The sequence below is a fragment of the Macrobrachium rosenbergii genome, chromosome 18, assembly GCF_040412425.1.
Source record: "Macrobrachium rosenbergii isolate ZJJX-2024 chromosome 18, ASM4041242v1, whole genome shotgun sequence".
Classification (NCBI taxonomy): Eukaryota; Metazoa; Arthropoda; class Malacostraca; order Decapoda; family Palaemonidae; genus Macrobrachium; species Macrobrachium rosenbergii.
Window position 1 is genome coordinate 6,575,077 of NC_089758.1, and position 19,860 is coordinate 6,594,936.

Sequence of the window (19,860 nt, forward strand, 5' to 3'; positions counted from 1 at the left end):
TTTTTACAACACTTTGAAAAACCTAATTCAACAGTATGCACCTGCCATTAATTGTAAATTGATTCCGGTCAATCCTCTTAATATCAAATCATTATTCCAGTACAAAGACAAAAATTAGCCCTCTTATGACATCAAGCATCGTCTATTTATTGCTTGCCCTGATGTAGTCAGGGGAAATACGTGGGCGCCTCACGCCACCTACTGAAAGTGCGAATTGATTGTCATAGGGGGGTCAGTTATAGAACTGGAGTCAAACTATCTAATCCAGAGTTCTCAAATATTCGAGAACATGCCAAAAGATGTAAAACAGAAATTGATTATAGAAATTTTAAAATACTTTCCAAAGTCCCCAGTTCTTCGCTTCCTATCTTTGAATCTCTTTTTTATTACACTACTAGTACCAAGATTGAACAACCAAACTACCTCAACAACTCTGTACCTGACGTGAGTTTACGATTGAGCCAACCTGGAATTCTTTGTTTATGTCACTCTACTTTTATACTCTGTACAAACGGTAACGGTCTTCTTAATTTTGTCTTTCTTTTGTATAACTTTTTATATTTTGATTGTAATTTTAAGTATGAGTCTGATTTTATATTTATATTTTACTTATTCCAGCTTTGATAATGAGACAGATGTCTTGAAACGTAAGCACAAATAAAGGTATGCCGTTATTATGGGCGTCTTCCTCTGCCCTTGGTCCTGTTTGCCTCGGATGCTAGCAGCCACCTACCCTCTCAGCTATATATATATATATATATATATATATATATATATATATATATATATATATATATATATATATATATATATATATATATATATATATATATATATATATATATATATATATATATATATATACAGGCATATATATATATATATATATATATAAATATATATATATAAATATATATATATATATATATATATATATATATATATATATATTATATATATATATATATATATATATATATATATATATATGTATATATATATATATATATATATATATATATATATATATATATATATATATATATATATATATATATATATATATATATATATATATATATATACACATAAAAATCCTCAGTTTATGACAGGTCAGCTTGACATTCTGAGGTTATGACGCTTTTCAAATGTATTCATCAGAAATTATTTCCTGGTTTATGATGCATGTTCCTGGGTTACAACACGTCGTATGCCGATCCGACGGAAGAAGTATGGCTCCAAAACGGCAAAATAAAAATTTGGAGCTTTTTTTGATGAAAAACTCAATAAAAATGCAGTTTACATCATTTTCAATACACTCAAATCATTAAAAGTAAGGTTTTCTTGGGATTTCTTATGATTCTCAACGAATTTTCGGTTTACAATGCAGCGTAAAAACAGAACCCCGTTATAAACTATAAACAGCCTGTATATATATATCCTGGCCTATTTGCAGTTCTGGATTTGCAGCTTCACCTATTCATGGATTTTTGGTGGAACATATATACAGGCAGTCCCCGGTTATCAGTGGGGGTTCTGTTCTGAGGGTGTGATGATAGCCGAAAATCGATGCTAAACAAAAATCGGCATTTTCGGCACTGAAAAAGGGATTTTGACAAAGGAAAAATCTATTTCTGGGGGAAGACCTGTGTCACCCGGTGATTATACCTAGAAATATGTGCTAAAAGGATATTTCACCGGGTGACACAGGTCGAGCCCAGAAATCGCCAATTTTTGGTTATCGGCACCTCTGTTAGGTATGTATCGGTGCCAATACCCGATTATCGACGCCAATAAGCGGAAATCATGATTTTCAGCGCTGAAAATTGCCAATAATATTTGTCACTAGACAAGTCCCATAAAACCAGATTGGTGATAACCAAGCCTGCTGATAACTGGGGACTGCCTGTACTTATATAGTGGCTTAGAGGTTGAGTAATTCCTTCAAGTTTCCTCTTCCAGGAATTACTGTAAGTTCTATTCGCAGCAAGGAAAGACTCAACAAAAATGGTGTTATTTTCATTTGAATGATTTTGTCTCCATGTGTTGAATTTAACCCATTTGGTCTGTTTGGTGTGGAGGTTAGGTTGTTTCATGGGTGCATGTGGATTTTTCTTGTAATGATCTTTCGTACCTCTGGATCTCAGCTTATGAGGATCAAGCCCTTTCCTACTACCTGGCTTTTAGTCATACATAAAGTGGGAACTTGACACTGTCAGAAGACCTTTGCTAAAAACCTAAGTGACATTATTAACAAATCCCTTGATGTTTATTCACTGGGACATATCTTTCCACTAGACCATGTACTTTTGGTTGATAGAGATCCAAGTCATTTGCCTTCATCCTTCTCATGGCTTAATCCTTCAAATATAGAGGTTTACTTCATGGTTTTATGCTTTATGCGTCTTATGCTTGGGGACTGCATCCATGATTTCAAGGTTGATCACCAACCTCAGCACCTACCTTAAAAGGGCTGGACTTCCTTCAGCTCTAACTTTCTCTTCAAGGGCTCATTTACCCTTTCTTCCCTCTTAAACTGTGATTCAGGATATTTATGATTAATGTGTTCGTAATAAAAAATGGTTTTATAATTAAACACATCTTTATATAAGCCAATTATTCAGAATTTTTATTGCCTTCCTCCTTTCCCATGCTCTTTACACATGGTTAGCACAGAAAAATGAGCAGTTGTCTACCAGTAAACTATGTTGCTAGACAATGGTTGCAGAGTTTCTTTCTTTAAATCTCGTGAGCTGGTGTACCTTGGTGATTTCCACACAAAATAAGGCTACTCATGATTAGTAGGTTTGTATAAAAATGCATTTTATAGTAAAGACATCATGTTCATTAATTTACATCAACTAATAAAACACAAAAAACTTTTTCAGATGCAAAACTTTTGATGAATCTTTTATTCTACTAACCTCAAGTAAGCATAATAGCATCATGGCAGCAGCTGCAGCAAGATGGGTAATGGCAGGATCCAATAACAAACCAGGAGTGAAAACCAAAACTATCACTAAATGGTACACTTTTCTCAGGACAGTTGTCGCTAAGCTGCTTTTCCTGTTTTGGGAAATGTGCCATAGCAACTAATTTACAATAAGCTATCAGTGAATGGTTGCATCCTTTTATACATATAATAGCATAAGACATATTTACTGAAAAGGATGCATGCAGAATACCTACCAATAACTCTAACAATAAAAATAATATGCAAACAAGTGAAGACTAATATTGTAAGTTCTAAAGTAGAAAAAAGTTATTAAATATTTATTACCAGTACATTTCATACATACAAACCAACATGTTACAAAAACAGGAGGAATTGTGTGCCATAATTCTCTTTCTTTTTTCCACATAGCCAGAAGGGTTGGGTATTCCATATATGGGTGCGTGGTTCTTGCTTGCATGTAGAATTGAAAGCTGACAAAGCGAGATGCTGAGTCGAGCATAGGATGAGTCAGTCATGCTGAAGATACCCTGGCTGTAGGCAACACCTAGTGAATCTAGGCTAGTCTAAGCTATGATACGGTGGTTTCGTTGCCTAAAAGCTATCCAAGCAAGGTAGATTGAGTTGAAGTACTGAATGTGAATATTTTAGAGTGAAACTACAGTACAGTATATATACTGTAATATAAATAATATAAATAACAACAGAAAATGATACAGTATATTTCTATTTAATTTAACTGGACATTTGTAGGAAGTTCAACCCAGAATCAAGCAGTGAATCATGCAATTATTTCAGGAATCATATTAGTACCAAGTGATGTTAATTAAATTCATGAAATGAAATCAATAAACATAAAGAATATAGCCACCATATATAATCCTTATTTAACAAAATTTAAAAAAATTCTAGTTCATTATATAATTTTGTATCCATGGCAAATGAGCCAACTTACAATAGAAAAGCAGAGGCAAAAGACAGCCTACCTCTCAATTTTCAGTATACTACTATGATGAAATATGTAAAATAATGTTATCTGGTTATGCTAAATTATCAAACACGATATGTTTTCAATAAAAAAATATTAGACTTCACCTTAATAGAGTACTTCGATTGTGAAATTATTGTCCTGTTTCCCTGATTACCACGCTGGCATATGATTAATGAACTTAAAAACTACACCTTGCCGATAAGTAAAGAATGCTTTGGTTATTAGTAAACCCTTCCAATTTGCTACTGGCCAGTGTGGATGCTGGAACACAATAACTGTTTCAATACTGTAAGTTTTGCATTTTATATATATTTAAAATTAGTTATTGTACTAACTGATTTTAAGTTATGAAAGTTAATAAGCATCACTTCAGTACTTCAGTCTGTGACATAATTATTCAAACTATCATTTCCCTCCCGACCCATTATCAGAAATCAAGTTCTACAGGGAAGCCTAAACTTTCTACAGATATCCACCAACCAATCTAAGGAAATGAAATCCAATGAACTGTTTTTATTGCTTATGGCAATAATGATCAAAGTATCAAAAACTAAATAACACTAATAATAATGAGAAAAATATTTTGTGAATACAGTATATGAGGACTATAAACATTTTCACTGTTGTACACCATTCTGATGTTAAATACAAACCACCAAGCCTACATAACTAAAATAACCTAGATCATGAACCACTTATCACAGCCTGGGCTTTGAGCTTTTCCCTTAAAACACAATACTTTACATTAAATTAAATGTCAAATAGTTTTTATTCTTTACTTTTATTACTTTATGGGCTAAATATGTATGTGCAGGGTGCAACACTAAGTAAACTGCAACTTTATGCTGGGGTTAAGCAAAGACTATTCTCTTAACTGCATTCCACAGTTTTCACCACTCATTTTAGGGCTATTATTGCAGTAAAGAGTAAGATTTCTGTACTAGACTCATGAAGCTGCAAAAAAATGAAAACTCAGCTCCTTACCCAGTCTGAGATTCTGTTGGCTTTTTTCTTTATACTACAGTAACCACTAGTACCAGAAAGATAGAGGCAAAACTAAACTTTGCAAGCAAAGTATCTTTCCTCCAAGGTATTCCAGTAGCCTTCAAGGCCCAGTCAAATATCTGGGTCCTTAGTTTAACAATCATTCAGCATTCCCCATTCACCATCTGCAGGTTTCTTATCAACCAGTTCTTGATGGCTACACACCTGGAGAAGTACTATCCTGACAAATGAAAAATCCAATAGGATGAACAACTTGATATCCTTATTTAGGCTAAGTGCCAAATGTGGAAACAGGACAAAGACAGGTGTCAAATAAAATAAGAGCCTAACCCAAGGCCATATTGTCTCTTTGACAGTTTCCATTTTAGCAACTGTTTTGTTGAATCGAAGCATTTCTCATTCTGTCAAGTATTCTTGTGATGCTAAGTGACCTTTTGTGTCAGTATTATGTACAGAGCAGGACTCATATGATTACGTGATTTAATGATTGTTTATTTCCCACTTGTAGTATCAAACTTTGAAATCCTTCCTATTTTCCACTATTATTACATCTCATCCCTTACAAGATGGATCTTGTAAGGGATGAGAAGTAATAATAGTGAAAAATAGGAAGGATTCCAAAATTTGACAGTAGTGGGAAATAAACAATCATTAAATCAATAATCACATGAGTCCTGCTCTCTACACAATAATGACACAAAAGGTTACTTAGCATCACAAGAATACTTGACAGAATGAGAAATGCTTCAATTCAACAGAACAGCTGCTAAATTGGAAACTGTCAGAGACAATATGGTCTTGCAATGTTGCAATGGAAAAATGTAAGACCTACAGAAGAGGCATGGGCCAAGACATGAACTAGCTTTGATTCACTCTGTTAACAAGGAAAGCAAGGAAGAGGCACCCAAAATATAAAAGTAATATCACAAACAGAAATAAATAACCACTACACAAGGCTTTAGTAACTTGAATTAAGGAAGGAACTTCAAACCTCAAAACAAAACTCCCAAAGTTTCCAAGTTACTGTTGTATTACGGGCATACCAAGTAATTTAACCACACTATTGAGTAAAAATAGTCAACTCACAAGACTGGTTCAAATGCTTTTGTTCTTATAAAAAAATTATAAACAGTAACTCTATATTGTAATAATGTACTGAGCATCCATATTTTAAGTGCGTAACAACAATTTTCAGATAACTCCACTTCAAAGACTAGTGTCGTCCAGCCTGAGGCAAGCCTCTTTCACAACTGGTCCCTAAATAAGTAGGCATAATGAAGGGTTAGAATGCAAGGGTCTTGATCTAAACTTCAGAATGGTACATAATGTCACTAGGGTCGAGACTTGCTGGCTTGACCTTCTCATATATTGCCACAATTTTTGAACTTATGGGTATACTAGCTATCTAATGAATTAACAACTTTAAAAAGTCAAAATTTGCATAAACTGGAAATGTTAAAGCCAAAAATTTCCTTCTATGTCCAAGACATGATACTCACTGTTGTTTCAACTCAGGAAATTCATATGAAATAAATTAAACTGGTGATACTAAAATTCTGTAAACAGATTTAGCAACCTGAAATTAGAATGCTTTCGAAGAACAGTGAAAAGTAACCCAAACACTGAAGATAAATGTTTGATTGTTTCTTCATAAACTACATGTCCTTGGATGGGAGAAGAGAGATATATGCATACAGTATATTGTTTTGGAGGCAATAACCTTGATTATTTGGATTCCTATTTAGTTATGCTCTTATGCTCTCATGACAATCAATCAATCAATCATTTCCTGTGGCACCCACAGGAATGCATAGGGCCTCGATGAACTCATGCCACCACATTCTGTCCTGGGCTAACTCCTCAAGATCTCCCCAACACTCATCTCCTGCTTCTTGCCTCATTGTCCTCAACCATGTCTCCTTTGGCCTACCTCTACCTCTTCTACCAAGGGCAACCCACCCTGGTGTATCTCATACTATTCCCTGTCTTCTATACACATGGCCTAGCCACTTCCAGCAACAGAACCTAACATACTCATTGACTGGCTGCACCTGCGTTACTTCTCTAATTCTGTTATTTAATATCCTATCCCTCCAATTAATTCCTAATATTCTTCTAAATGCCTTATTTTCAAATGCTAAGAATCTATTATCCCAAGTCACAGTACTGTACCATGACTCATGCCCATAAATCAAAATACTCCAAACCATTACCTTATAAATATGACATTTTTATAAGAAAATAAAGCTTTATTTATACTTGCAGAAAAATTGCTGTAGTTTTCTCCAAATATTTTTGAAATTCACGCATTTCTTCCATCTGAGTGACCTGATTTCTGGGAAGGAGAGGAACAACCCTGAAAAGTGCTTCAATTTGTTTTTCTTAATGTCATGTGATGGGAATTCTGTAAGTATAACTAAAACTTTATTTTACTGAACTCCATAGAGTTATCTAAAATTCAAGTACTAAATATTTAAACTTAAATAAAATCAGATTTTTTTATACAAGAAAAATACTATTATTCCAACTATTTTTAAGATTCCCATTGCCTGATGAGCCTTTTTAATCTTTCCATTTTCAATATTCCTTATCTAAATAAGTACAAATATTTAAACTTATCCAGTTTTTCCATGCCTTCAATTAGACAATCCTGTAATTTTCAACATTCATAACTTCTTTTTCCAACCTTCCTTCACTTAGACAATCCAACACTACATCTCTGGTCCTTGCAGATCAAAACTTATCTGGTAATCCTCTTGCAGATCAAAACTATATCATCAGCATAATCTAAGTCAAGAAGTTTCCCATTTTCTCCCAGAGTATACCTGCATCCGTTTCTCTTATAACCCTTCTCATAACGTAATCTACGACCAGTATAACCAACTGAGGAGACAGAATGCAACCCTGAATCACACCAGATTTAACTTCAAATGGATCACTCAAACACCCATCAACCATCACTTTACAAGATGTGCCTTCATGCATGTTCATAATAACCCTCACAAACTTTATTGGTATTCCATAAGGCCTCATGATTTTCCCCATAGTCCATCTCAAAATATTATCAAAGGCCTTTTCAAAATCAACAAAAATTACATTTTTATAATAAAGTTTTACATATGCTTACCAAGTAATTACATTGGTATTAGTTCCCACTTTTCGCAGCAGCTTGTTTTAAAAATTTCGCGGTAGCGCTCATATTGTTTTGGTGTAGGTAACAGACCCCGCCCACTTTTGGGGAAGAATAGGTACAACCGGCTCAGGTATTCAATTCGTTCATGTATAATGTCCATTAGAGGGGGGGCAGGAGGGTTCTGATCATGTAATTACTTGGTAAATATATACAGGCAGTCCCCGGTTTACAATGCATGTTCCAGGGTTACGATGCGTCAAACGCCGATCCGACAGAAGAAATATGGCTCCAAAACGGCAGAATAATAAAAATTTGGAGGTTTTTTTGATGAAAACTCAGTAAAAATGCAGTTTACATAGTTTTCAATACACCCAAAGCATTAAAAATAAGGTTTTTGTAGGATTTTTGACAATTTTTGATGATTTTTCGGTTTACGATGATTTTCGGTTTACGACGCGGCGTAAAAACGGAACCCCCTCCGTAAACTGGGGACTGCCTATGTAAAACTTTATTTTATTGTAAAAATGTCATTTTTATATAAGCAGCTTACCAAGTAATTACACTGCTGAATCCCACAGAGAAAGGAGGTGGGATACATGGACACTAACTACTCAAAATCACTCAGTAATGGAGATGAATTTGAAATAGATAGGTAGCCAGCATAGGAAAATGCTTGTTGTAACCTTACCTGTTGAGAGAGCTACAGCAGATGGGCACTGCCTCTGGTTGGTGCTCATCATCAACCCGTAATTTTGCCTCTACTTTCGTGGGTGCTTTGCCACTAAGGAATACTCTGATGGTTGCCAAAGCGTTATACAAAAGAATATGCCCTTGCCCTGGGCGCAGTACAAGAAAAATTTTTTCGACTATATATTGTTACCTACACCTTATATAAAATACCAAATCCAACCAAAAGGAGATAATGACTGGTGGGTTCTCCAAGCACATGGTACCCCCCAGGCTCCCATAACTCGATCACCTAAAATCAGGATGAGGAGATAGAGAAAAAGGAGACATGCTCCTAACCTTCCTCCCCAAGTACCAAGCCAGCCACGGAGAACAGTCCTAATGTACTGTAGTTTTCACATGTGGTTTCTACATCACGCACCTAGTGAGAGGCAAACACAGATCTGCACTTCCAGTACGTAGATTGAAGTATGGCTGACAGTGACAGATTGCATTTAAAAGCCAGTGAAGTGGTGACTGCCTGGACTTTGTGGGCTTTAACTTTCAACAAAGGTAAGGCCTCTTCTTGAATTGTTCTTCACAAGAAACCCAAGGGTAAACACGCAGACCGCATCACCTTGTGAAAAGCCAACCTTCTTCTAGAGCAACCAAAAAGAGTGTCTTTCTCGTTAAGTCTCTCAAGGAAGATGTAAGAAGAGGCTTGAGGGGAGGCCCTGAGAGCCAATGAAGCACGACGTCTAGGATCCAAGTTGCGGTATAAACAACTCGGGAGACATCAGGGCGTCTTCTTGGTCCCAGAAGCTACAAGAAGATTTAAGACTCTGAACCAGATCTCTGGAACGCTTACAAGGGAGAGGAGGAACGCATTCAGGAGCTGCCAACCTTTTCAACGGTCTGGAAACATCGGAAAAGCGCCAACTGCATCTCCTATTCACGCTGGAATCGGAACCACTCGATGATAAAGCATGCACATCCACTCAGACGCCATTCCAATGGCCGTCCAGCGATTCCTGGGAATGTTCAACAGGCTTGATTGAGGGGGCAACTACCCTTGGGCAAACCCCACCAACCTCCCTTGGATGCTCGGTTTGCCTCCTCCCAGGTTTAGGGGGGTTTGACAGGGACCTGGGTCTAAGAACATCAGCAGGACGAGTAGCCACCTCCTCCACTGACATGACATTTGTATTCAATTTTTGCACTAAATTGATTCATCAAAATCTTAATGGAAGCACCCAACTTGGTTACGGTATCTACCATAACACTAAATTTCTTACCTACTCGGACTTCAAGACTGGCCAAGGCACTGGACTTGGAAGGTAGGGAGCCAGGTAAAGGAGTTACAGGTAAAGATAGAGGACTTGGAATAGGGGAAAAAGCTGTCATAGGAGTCGAAAGGACAGACACCTCTGGAGAATGCCGCAACCTAACCTCGGCTTTAGCAGCTGCTTTTCTCTCTCTCTCTCATGCATCAGAATTTAAAGACTTCCATTTCCCCTGATTCCACTCCTTACACTCATTACAGCTAATGTCAGGAGAACAATTTTGCCCTCTACAAGAGGTGCAGAGAGTATAGCAGATGTCAGTCTTGTCTTGCAGCCCTCGCTGCAATACCTAATACTTTACTGTACTATGAGCACTCGAGTCTGACATATCCAGTCACAATTAAGGAAAAAAGCTGATTAACGCTACCAAAAACTATACTGTACTTCACCAAATTTGGTGATGTCCCCAAACAACTGGTGAAAACAAACCAACACAAAAGCTACCCAGTGACCGATATTCAGTCGACGAGCGGCAGGAATGAACTGAATACCTGAGCCAGTTGTACCTATTCTTCCCCGAAAGTGGCCGTGCTCTGTTACCTACACCAAAACAATATGAGCACTACAGCGAAATTTTAAAAACTTAAGCTGCCATGAAAAGTAAGAACTAAAGCAATGTAATTACTTGGTAAGTTACTTATATAAAACAAAGATTTAATGTAGTGCCTGTTCATCCCTCAGAGTATCATCAACCACTGGTTCCAATCTATTCAACAATACTCTACTGAAAATTTTCAAGATTACAGGTGACAAAGTGATTCCCCTCTAATTACCATACTTACTCAGATCTCCCATCTTTGGAACTTTAATGATCACACTATCCAACCTGATGGTATTATCCCTGTCACCCATATTTCATTGAGTAATATCTTCAAGAAAAATACTAATCAAGAAAGTTAAGTAAAAAAAAATTCAAGGTAAACATTACAGACAAGGGGTGAGGTGAGGGATGAAGAGGAACGCTACTACAAGATAAACTGTTGGATTATGCTTTTAAAAAATGATGGAATAGCATAGGATTATTCATTATTTGATGAACAACGTATACAATTCACAACCTGAGAAAGCTAGAGGATAAATGACTTACTAAGGACTGTAGTGAGTGTCTGTGAAATTTACTCACATTGCCAATATGGTAATAGCTATTGTACTGACATCTTAAGGTTTATAAAAAAAAATAAGGTTTTGTATTTATGTGGGGAAACATGAAATACTGTACTGTACCATTATTGACTGTAATTATATGAAATGGAGTAACATACTAAATTGGGCAGAAAAAAAAAACAGTAGGAATCATGTAGGAGGGCTCAGTGACCTTCACTTGTTTAGACAGGAAGAAATATTTAAATTAATCCCTTGCAAGATGACTGATGGATGCACTTAGCACATAAGAACTACAGTACTTTATCTTTTTAATTTTAAAACCATTAGCCTCAACTTTCTACTTGTAGTTAAGGGACATGTGTGCATTTCTTCTAGCTTCAGTTTGGTTATTGAGGTAAGTATGTGAAACCATCAATTTACTATCATTACACAATAGTTTAATCAGATCAATGAGCCATATTTCTAGATTCGTGGAACTGGCTAGAAAAATTTTGTTCTCAAGTGAGGGGAAAACTGGAGCAAGGCAAAGTACAGGTAATGGAAATCAGACAGCTAATGTGGAAAAAACAAAAGGGTGTAGCTGCAATGCTGCTCCAAAGAAGCTTAAGTATAGCCTACTGTGTGCAGTGATATCCCACTACAGGAGAAACCCCTGGGTACAAAGTTCTAACAAATATAATTTCACAATAAGCATCTTACCTTCTTGCCCACACGGTAATTAAAAGAGACAGCGAGGCAAGGCCACCCCACCACATAAGCAAAGACATTCTTATGCTGGAGGATGATATCACATCTAGAAGCCAAAGAGGAACCCACTTCCTTAATATTAAGGAGGACAGTGCAGCTCCAAGTACTCCACTAATGCACAGGCTTGGTAAGAACATTCTTGGAGTTCTTAAGAAGGCTACTTTATGTATGACAAAAACATGGAAAGTGAGTACCAGCACTGCAACCTGAAACGGAAATACGACTTAGAAAGCACAAAATGCTTAAATATATTTCTATTTTATACATAATCATCAATGACTTTAATATGTTATTCAAGTCCTTACACTCTAGTCTACACAGTATCAAATTGATATTCTTAACAAGCAATTCTCTCTGACTGTAGACCCAATAACTGTCAACTGGAGAGGGTTGGAAAGAATGCACTCTCCTTAATGTATTACAGACACAACACAAGGTTGGTTACAAAATTTCAAAATTTTGTTGCATTCATGCAAGTGACTAATGTCTCACCTTACGTTACAAGAAACTGAGAAACAAACAATGTACAGTATTTAAAAAAAAAATGAAATTCCTTTTCTTAAACACTGACCTATATTAGTGCATAATCTTGTTCTATATATGACTAAAAACTATGCTGCTGGAAGTGCTACCCAACACAGAGAAGGGGGATGGGCTTGTAAACCGATGCATAATAGAATTCTAGAAAGACAGAAAAGCTGGGAGGGGATGAGAGACATTTAAAAAGAAATGTGTCCATAAAAAACTACCAGAGGAAAGGGATGTGGAGGGCCATCTTTGTGGTTTTTAAGAGGGTTGGCTGGGATAAAAGTTGTATCCTTAAAGGAAACTTAGGTGTCACAAGTCATTCCAATAATCATTTAAATTGGGATGTCTTTTCCTTATATCCTTTGGTGGTGAGCCCATAGGCATGAAGGCCCAACCCTCAAGGGTTACTGAGGTGATTGTCTTGAAGAGAATACATTTCTTCCACAAGCCCTATGACATCTCAATATAACATTTTAAATACTTACAAAAAACTGCTTGTTACTACCATATAAGGCACTCCCCAGGTTAGAGTGGTGTTTTACAGTGTTTCAGTTTTACAATGCTGATAGCAATGATACATGTTCATCAGAAACAGTATTCCAAATTTTTATTTTCAATTTATTCCCAAGCAAGTGATTCATGTTTTAACACTTGAGAATGTTGGGCATCTAGCAGCAGCAGCATTGCCCAGTCTACCATGTGTGAAGGCAGCATGACCAAGACGACCATCACATGAGAACTTAAACTCTTCCAATCAAGAAGCTCAGCTATCTTAATCTTTTAACCGTTTCCTAGAGAAAACAACTTTGTGAGCTCCCATGGTCAGCTAAGAGCTTGCTCAACAACCACTTAGAATACCCAGACTATCAGAAAAAATTGAAATAGACAACATGGCAACTGCTCTACAAGTGCAAGACCATGAGAGTGCAGGGTTATATTTATTTCTTATTAGTTTCTTTCCCTTGTATCATTAATTTCAGTCATTATACTGTTTATTTTTGTATGCATGTTTTGAACTTACCTTTTTCTTATAAACTCACACATGAAAATGAAATACAATGATTGAACACTGCAAATACGTAATGATGTTTCAGACTATTTTTTTTTATAGCGTAACCACTGTTTGTCCTCTAAGGAGTTACACTCTCATGGTGCCCACAGGGCTCCATAAGACAGACCAACCAATCTCAAAGGATTCTCTTAAAGTTGATCTCAGCCAGAATAGTGCTTGTTGGCACAATGATATAATATAAAGGGCTCAGGACAAGAGGGCTCTTTCTCCTGTCCACAGCAACTATCTCAGTTTTCCCTTCATCCTACTCACACAGATGTGGCAATAGTACATTTGTTGGCTATTTTCCTTAATACACTCTGGTCTGCCGCAGAGTTCATTTATCCTCAGGTTTTGCTCCAAAATTTTTTCCAGTGGATTTTTCATCATCATGATGATTTTCAAGCTAAGTACACAGTTTTCAGACCCAGTGTAAAGTTTTAGTTCTTTAAAATTTAACAGGTAGGCTGATATATGTAAAACTTGGGAGCCAGCAGGTATCATGCGAGGTGAGAAGTTAGGAGTAGATCGCTAGCATACCATGTAATTGCCACACTGTTTTTTCTGTCTAACAAAGCAATACTTAGCATTAATTCAATAATATTAGGCAATTTTGTATATGAAAATCATTAGTCAAGGGCTTTTTCAACATTGATAAATAATTTGAGGTTAACAAAAGGGTAAATAGGGTTATTAACACCTAACTTATTGTTTATGAAACATAACCATGACAGTAGTTTCCAATCATGCTTGACTTACAAGTCTTGGTGCTCACTAAAGGCCATTTTGTATGTCCTTCATAGTACCATAAAATCAAACTAAATGGATTTTTTGATATAGAAAGCTCCCCCATTATCCTTATTGTCAGGGATTAAAGGAAATACATTTGTGCAGATCTTCTATTGGGTATTACTCCACTGATAGTGATAGAGTCCTATCCCCAGAACCAGACCCCCCTGAAATCCGTAGTCCAGCCCTAAAGAATAGTTCCGCCTTTGAGCTATAAATCTGATTACTCTCAGGTCCGAACATTTGTCCGGCAGTTGATGGTCCTACCACAGTTCCCACTATTTAGCTTCGGACATAAACCCAATCCCAGCTATGATGTCTTTTCCAATTTAACAGGTCCTATAAATTTTTGCAAAAGTTGAAAATTCCACAAAAATTAATCCAAATAAATGTATAATGGTATATGGAACTCTTGGACTCAAACCTGGGAACAAATTCCTGGGGTTCAAGAGCCCCCTCACCACGTCAAGGTGGTCCCATATTGAGGGGGAACAAGATTAAGGGTAAGAAGTGAAATAGTGATGCTGTGAAATTTTCAGCATCAGTAAAATCCACTGTCATCATGAACAAAAGAGCTGGGCCAATCCAGGATAAGGCCCTATGTATATACAGCTGTTTACAGCAAGTCAAAGGTGTTTCCAATGTTTCAAAAGGCATCATAACTTCATGATCTGAAAGTCAGTGGTGAAGCAACAAGTAGTTATCATGTTTAAGTCAGGCTAGGCTAGACCACAATATTCGTAAGGATAGAAGTATTTAAATATGAATAAAAAAAAATGATTTCAATAATTACCACACATTCCTCTAATTATAACTTTACTGACAGTAAAAAAAGAATATCACAGTTATATCTGGTTGAGTTAGTAGGCTTTTGTTTTCTACTTTCTCACTTGCATGTAGCTTGAGAAGTTTCCCCATCTTTCTGTCATTCTTTTTGTTTCTCACTAAATTTTGGGGAGGTTGGAGGGTTTTACGAATGTTTGGTAAGATTTGAAATAAATCATTTAATTATACAAAATTTGGATTATTTCATTTAAATTTACAGAACACTCATCTAGCTGAATACCACAATGATGTGGATAGAGGGGTAGTGAATCCTTATAATTACTGTACAGTATATCTTAACAGCCAAATAACCCAACTAATTTGAAAAACTAAATGAATACAATCCTTATGAAAACTCTTTACCGATAAGGAATCTTCAGAAATAGTAATGCCTCTGTGATCTTCATCAGAGTCAATGGTACTAAAAGGCTATGCCAGCTGAATACAATCAATACCTTCAAACTCCCCATAAAAAAAATCAACTAGGTTTATAGAAAGGAGCAAAGGAAAAGGAGTGACCTCTTCAGGGTTCAAACCATTAGAGTTCCTGCAACAAGCAAAGGACCTAAAGTATAACAATCTTCACAAACTATTTCTACATCTTTCAAATAATGAGTGGCAAGTACTGCCAGCAGTTCTAGACTGTTGATATGAAAGAGGGACTGTTCGTCTGAATAATGTCATGCCAGTTCAAGATCTACTGTCATGCCAATTCAAGATCTCCCAGCACAGCTCTCAAACCTTGGACAGAAGCGTCTGAATACAATAATAGGTCTGGGTTTCCCAAAAGAATTCCTGACAGAAATGGATTCTGTTTGTCACCAAAGAAGCATCACCTTCCCCTCCTGACTCACCTCCACTAAAACTGGGTCCCATGTAAGCAGTTGTTCTTGAGACAAAGGTGCAAAGGTCTCGTCTGCAGTCTTGCTAAAGGTACAATTTTTCCACTGGGGCTATGTAGATCTACAAACCCATCCACTTCCAGGCAGAATCAAAATGCTGTCACAAATGAGAGAAGACTGTTCACCTGTTTCTGAGTTGGGAAAGTTTAAAAAGGAACTGAGTCTATCTCCATCCCCAGACAATGAGTCAACTGAGCCATTCATTTGGGCTCTGGAAGGTTGACTACTGTGCCTTACCTTCTGTCAACTTCAGGGCTAATGCTCTCACTCTCAGAATCCCTTCCAAAGAATTTGCTGGAATGAGTCAACTGTCCCAATACAAGAGAATTCTCACTTATCCTAGGTGCAGCCATCTCAAAACTTGGACAAAAACTCTTGTCAATACCTGAGGAGCGGTGCTCAGTTCAAAACGGGGTTTGAAATTGATATACTATTCTGTCAAATACAATTTCTTGAAAAGGGGCAGAATTTCTCCGAGTTTTGCAGGTAAGCTGAAAAACTACTGGGATTAGAGAAGGAGGTGGATTTCTCATGAACAACAGATAAAAAGCAAAGTTAGTCATATACAGCAACAAACACTGACAAATGTGTGTGCAGCAGACATGATGTGAAAGCTGCAACTAACAGAGAAAAATGTTGTTACATCAAGTTTTAGGGTTTACAGAGTAGTGTTCATGAGATAACACAGTACACTATATTTCTATACTCATACATACATAAATATTGTCTAAAGGTCATACACAACTGCAGTACACAGCATATAAGAAATTATACCTTTTAAGATATAGTGTATGTTCATGATTTTGTGTCAAGACATGGAAGCACACATAAGCAATGATAATGCACTTTGCACACTAAAAACTAATAGTTGAACAACAATGGTGCAACTCACTTAAATCTTGTATCACAGTATATTTTTAAAAATCTAACATACAGTATATGTAATAGAGTGGATCTCTTTTCCATACCTGAATGAAAACATTAATCTCCAGTGTTTGAGACAGCTTGGAACTTTGCATAAGATGGAAACCCAAGTTATGGAGACAGCAAGTAACAGTCAAGGCAATTGTCTGCCCTACAACTGCACCTTCACCAAGACTAAAGTTACCTGGGAAAGTTCTGAACAGCCATTGAGTGGACCCATATAAAATCCAGGCACAGAGACTTGTGCACAACACTGCAATTACAGGATCTGAAAAGTAATATCAATTTAAAATACAATTAATTTACCACTATAATTTAACTCAGTCAATGAATAACAAGTTGTTTCATTAAATTTACCTTAATGTAAAATTCATAAAATACACTACATCAGATAGAAATTTAGGCAATGACTCGGGTATCAAATGAAAAGCAAATTGCATTATAACATTATAAATGAATGGTTACATCAAGTATTCCTGCTCATGGTATGAATGCACCTTGGTCACCTACACAGGATGAGTTAGTTATTGTCCATGCCACTGACCATCACATATAGCCTTTCATGTGCACTTGCAAGTAAGATCTATGGGTACTTACCATTGTCATGGGCTATCTAATCCCCTTGAGGTTAAACCACCTACTTCAGTAACGAAATAATTATGAGAGCTAAAGGGTGGGGTAAGTGGCTTCTGCTAGAATATATTTAGAATCCCCTTCAGCCCACCTAACATGAAACTGTACCCAAACAAGGGAGGATTACATGTGGTACACCATGCCTAAGAGTAACCTGAAGTAACTGTAATACAAGGAAACCTCATTCAGTCCTTTTTCTGATGATAAAGGAGAAATGAAGGAAACAGAGAAAGGAAGAATGAAGCAGGGAAGTCAGCAAGCACTGTAAGACGAGATGGGTCCTTGACCAAAAGTCAGAGGTTGCTTGAAGAACCTCTAATCTTCTCGGTCCTGTGTAGATAAAACTTTAGGGCTCTCGCAAGGCAAAGGACTCTCTCTACTTCTTCTGATCCTGGCATATCTGCTAGACCCCTAATGTTGTAGGATCGGGGCCAAGGACTGGCCGGTTTCTCGTTCTTAGCGAGAAAACCTAAGGTAAAGGTGCCGATTGCATTGCCTCCAGAGAATCAGACCCTTTTGTCAATAGCTTGTATCTCACTGACTCTTTTGGCTGTTGCAAAAGCTATCAAAAAGAGTGTTTTCCAAGAAACCAACAATCTCGAAGACTTTGAATAGATTCTTCAACATATGGTCGAGTTCCGACAAGGAGAGCATTACTTTGGCCACAGAAAAGGCTGACCTACGGACAGAGTCTACGAAGCCAGAGAAGTCCCCTTGGGAGGAGTCAGCTACACCCAAGGAAGGAGCTTCTCCGGTTGCATAATACGAATACCTCCTCTTTAAAAGACGAGATGGAGGGTAACTGAAGTTGTACTTCCCTTGTTCCCTCTTATCCGAGAGCCAGGTTTTGACCTCACTAAAAGCCTTCCTGGCCGAAGTGGACAGTACCATATTAGGTAGTTGCGAAGTCTAAACAGGTATGTTACTCATTTTGAAGGTGGATGCAAGAGAAGCAGGAGCCGCAGGTGAGAAAAAGGAAGGTTAACTTTGAAGAAGAAATGGAAGCAGCGATGCATATGCTGAAGGAGGGGAGTCTCCTTCCTCATCCTTATCACCTTCCTCTTCCACAAATGACACTGGCGAAAGAAACGAGTCTCTAACAGAAGTCAGGTTTGAAGGTTTCTTCAAAAGACCTAAGATATCATCTAGGTGTTCCTGGATGGGCGCAAGAGAAGGTTCCAAACCTGTAGTAGTAGAAGCTTGCTGTAAGGGGGCTGACGCCACGAACTCCGGCCTAGAAGTCAACCAGCCATCATTTATAAAGTGCAAACCCATATATGTATATTCAAACTGGAGATGCTGGTATAAATAAGGCTGACTGTGCAAGCTAACACGACATGAGATTTTCATTGAGTCCTAGGATGATGGATCCAGTTGCAGTTTTTAATCACTTGAAAGCACCTATCAGCACATGTGTTTGAACACCTGGTCAACTTTGTATCCTGAAGCCACCAATTGTGATGGGATGTCCAGTTGCTGCTCCTGCCATGGGAATCTTTTCCTTATAATTATCATCAACCAGGACAAATACTACCAGAAACTGTTCTAAATGAGTCTAGCTCATCTACCTGGGAATATAAAACAGAAGCTAAGAAAGACAGGGGGGAAAAATACAGGTATGTAAAAATAAAAAGAAAAATATATGGAGACATTGCACTGTTGAGTATTATTAGACTTTACTTTGGGACTACAAGGAGGGGAAAAAAGGCAGCAGAGGCATTATTAAGACCATCCTGCTTTGAAAGGGAAAGCCACCTTACTAATGAATGATTGAAAGAGGGGAGGCCTGATGAAATGTTATGGCAAGTCATGGAGTGAGGGAATCCTTTAAGTTTTTTGGTAAACAGGAAAGTTTCAAATTGGTCTACCCCACTAAAAGGGATACATTTGTAAAATAGTGACTTGTACTTTAAATAACATGGCGTACAATCTGTTGACTAGAATTACACCTTTTTCCTAAGTCTTGATTTGTATTATATTGCATTTTCACTTCCAAAATACCCAAATGATCCTATAGTGGATTCCACAAATAATCACAATAACTGTCATAAAGTATAAAAACCTTCATCCAGACCTACTTACGTATCTCTGTCAATATGCATATGACCCCAGCTGTTACTAGGGCGGGTGTAAATGGATGTGTGACAAGTCTCAGCATGAAAGAAGATGAATATTCTGGGCTACCTCCAGTAGTCTGCTTTTTCCCTGACAAGCATATCTGCTGATACAGGTGTACCCCAGAGACTCCTGCCTGATGAACAATGAA

General features: G+C 37.2%; 2 protein-coding genes across 2 annotated transcripts in view; one reads left to right on the plus strand and one right to left on the minus strand.

Moving 5' to 3' along the window:
- Positions 1-3,026, plus strand: part of IFT43 (intraflagellar transport 43) — a 184,481-nt gene extending 181,455 nt beyond the window's left edge. The window contains exon 9 of the mRNA XM_067120214.1: positions 2,889-3,026. Within this exon, the coding sequence (XP_066976315.1) occupies positions 2,889-2,903 (15 nt within the window). The 3' untranslated portion in view covers positions 2,904-3,026. The remainder of the gene's footprint in view (positions 1-2,888) is intronic.
- The window catches only part of Dolk (Dolichol kinase), a 33,622-nt gene that overhangs the window by 5,216 nt on the left and 8,546 nt on the right, over positions 1-19,860 (minus strand). The window contains 4 exon segments of the mRNA XM_067120207.1: positions 2,925-3,066; positions 11,895-12,148; positions 17,006-17,229; positions 19,677-19,845. Coding sequence (XP_066976308.1) covers positions 2,925-3,066; positions 11,895-12,148; positions 17,006-17,229; positions 19,677-19,845 — 789 coding nt within the window.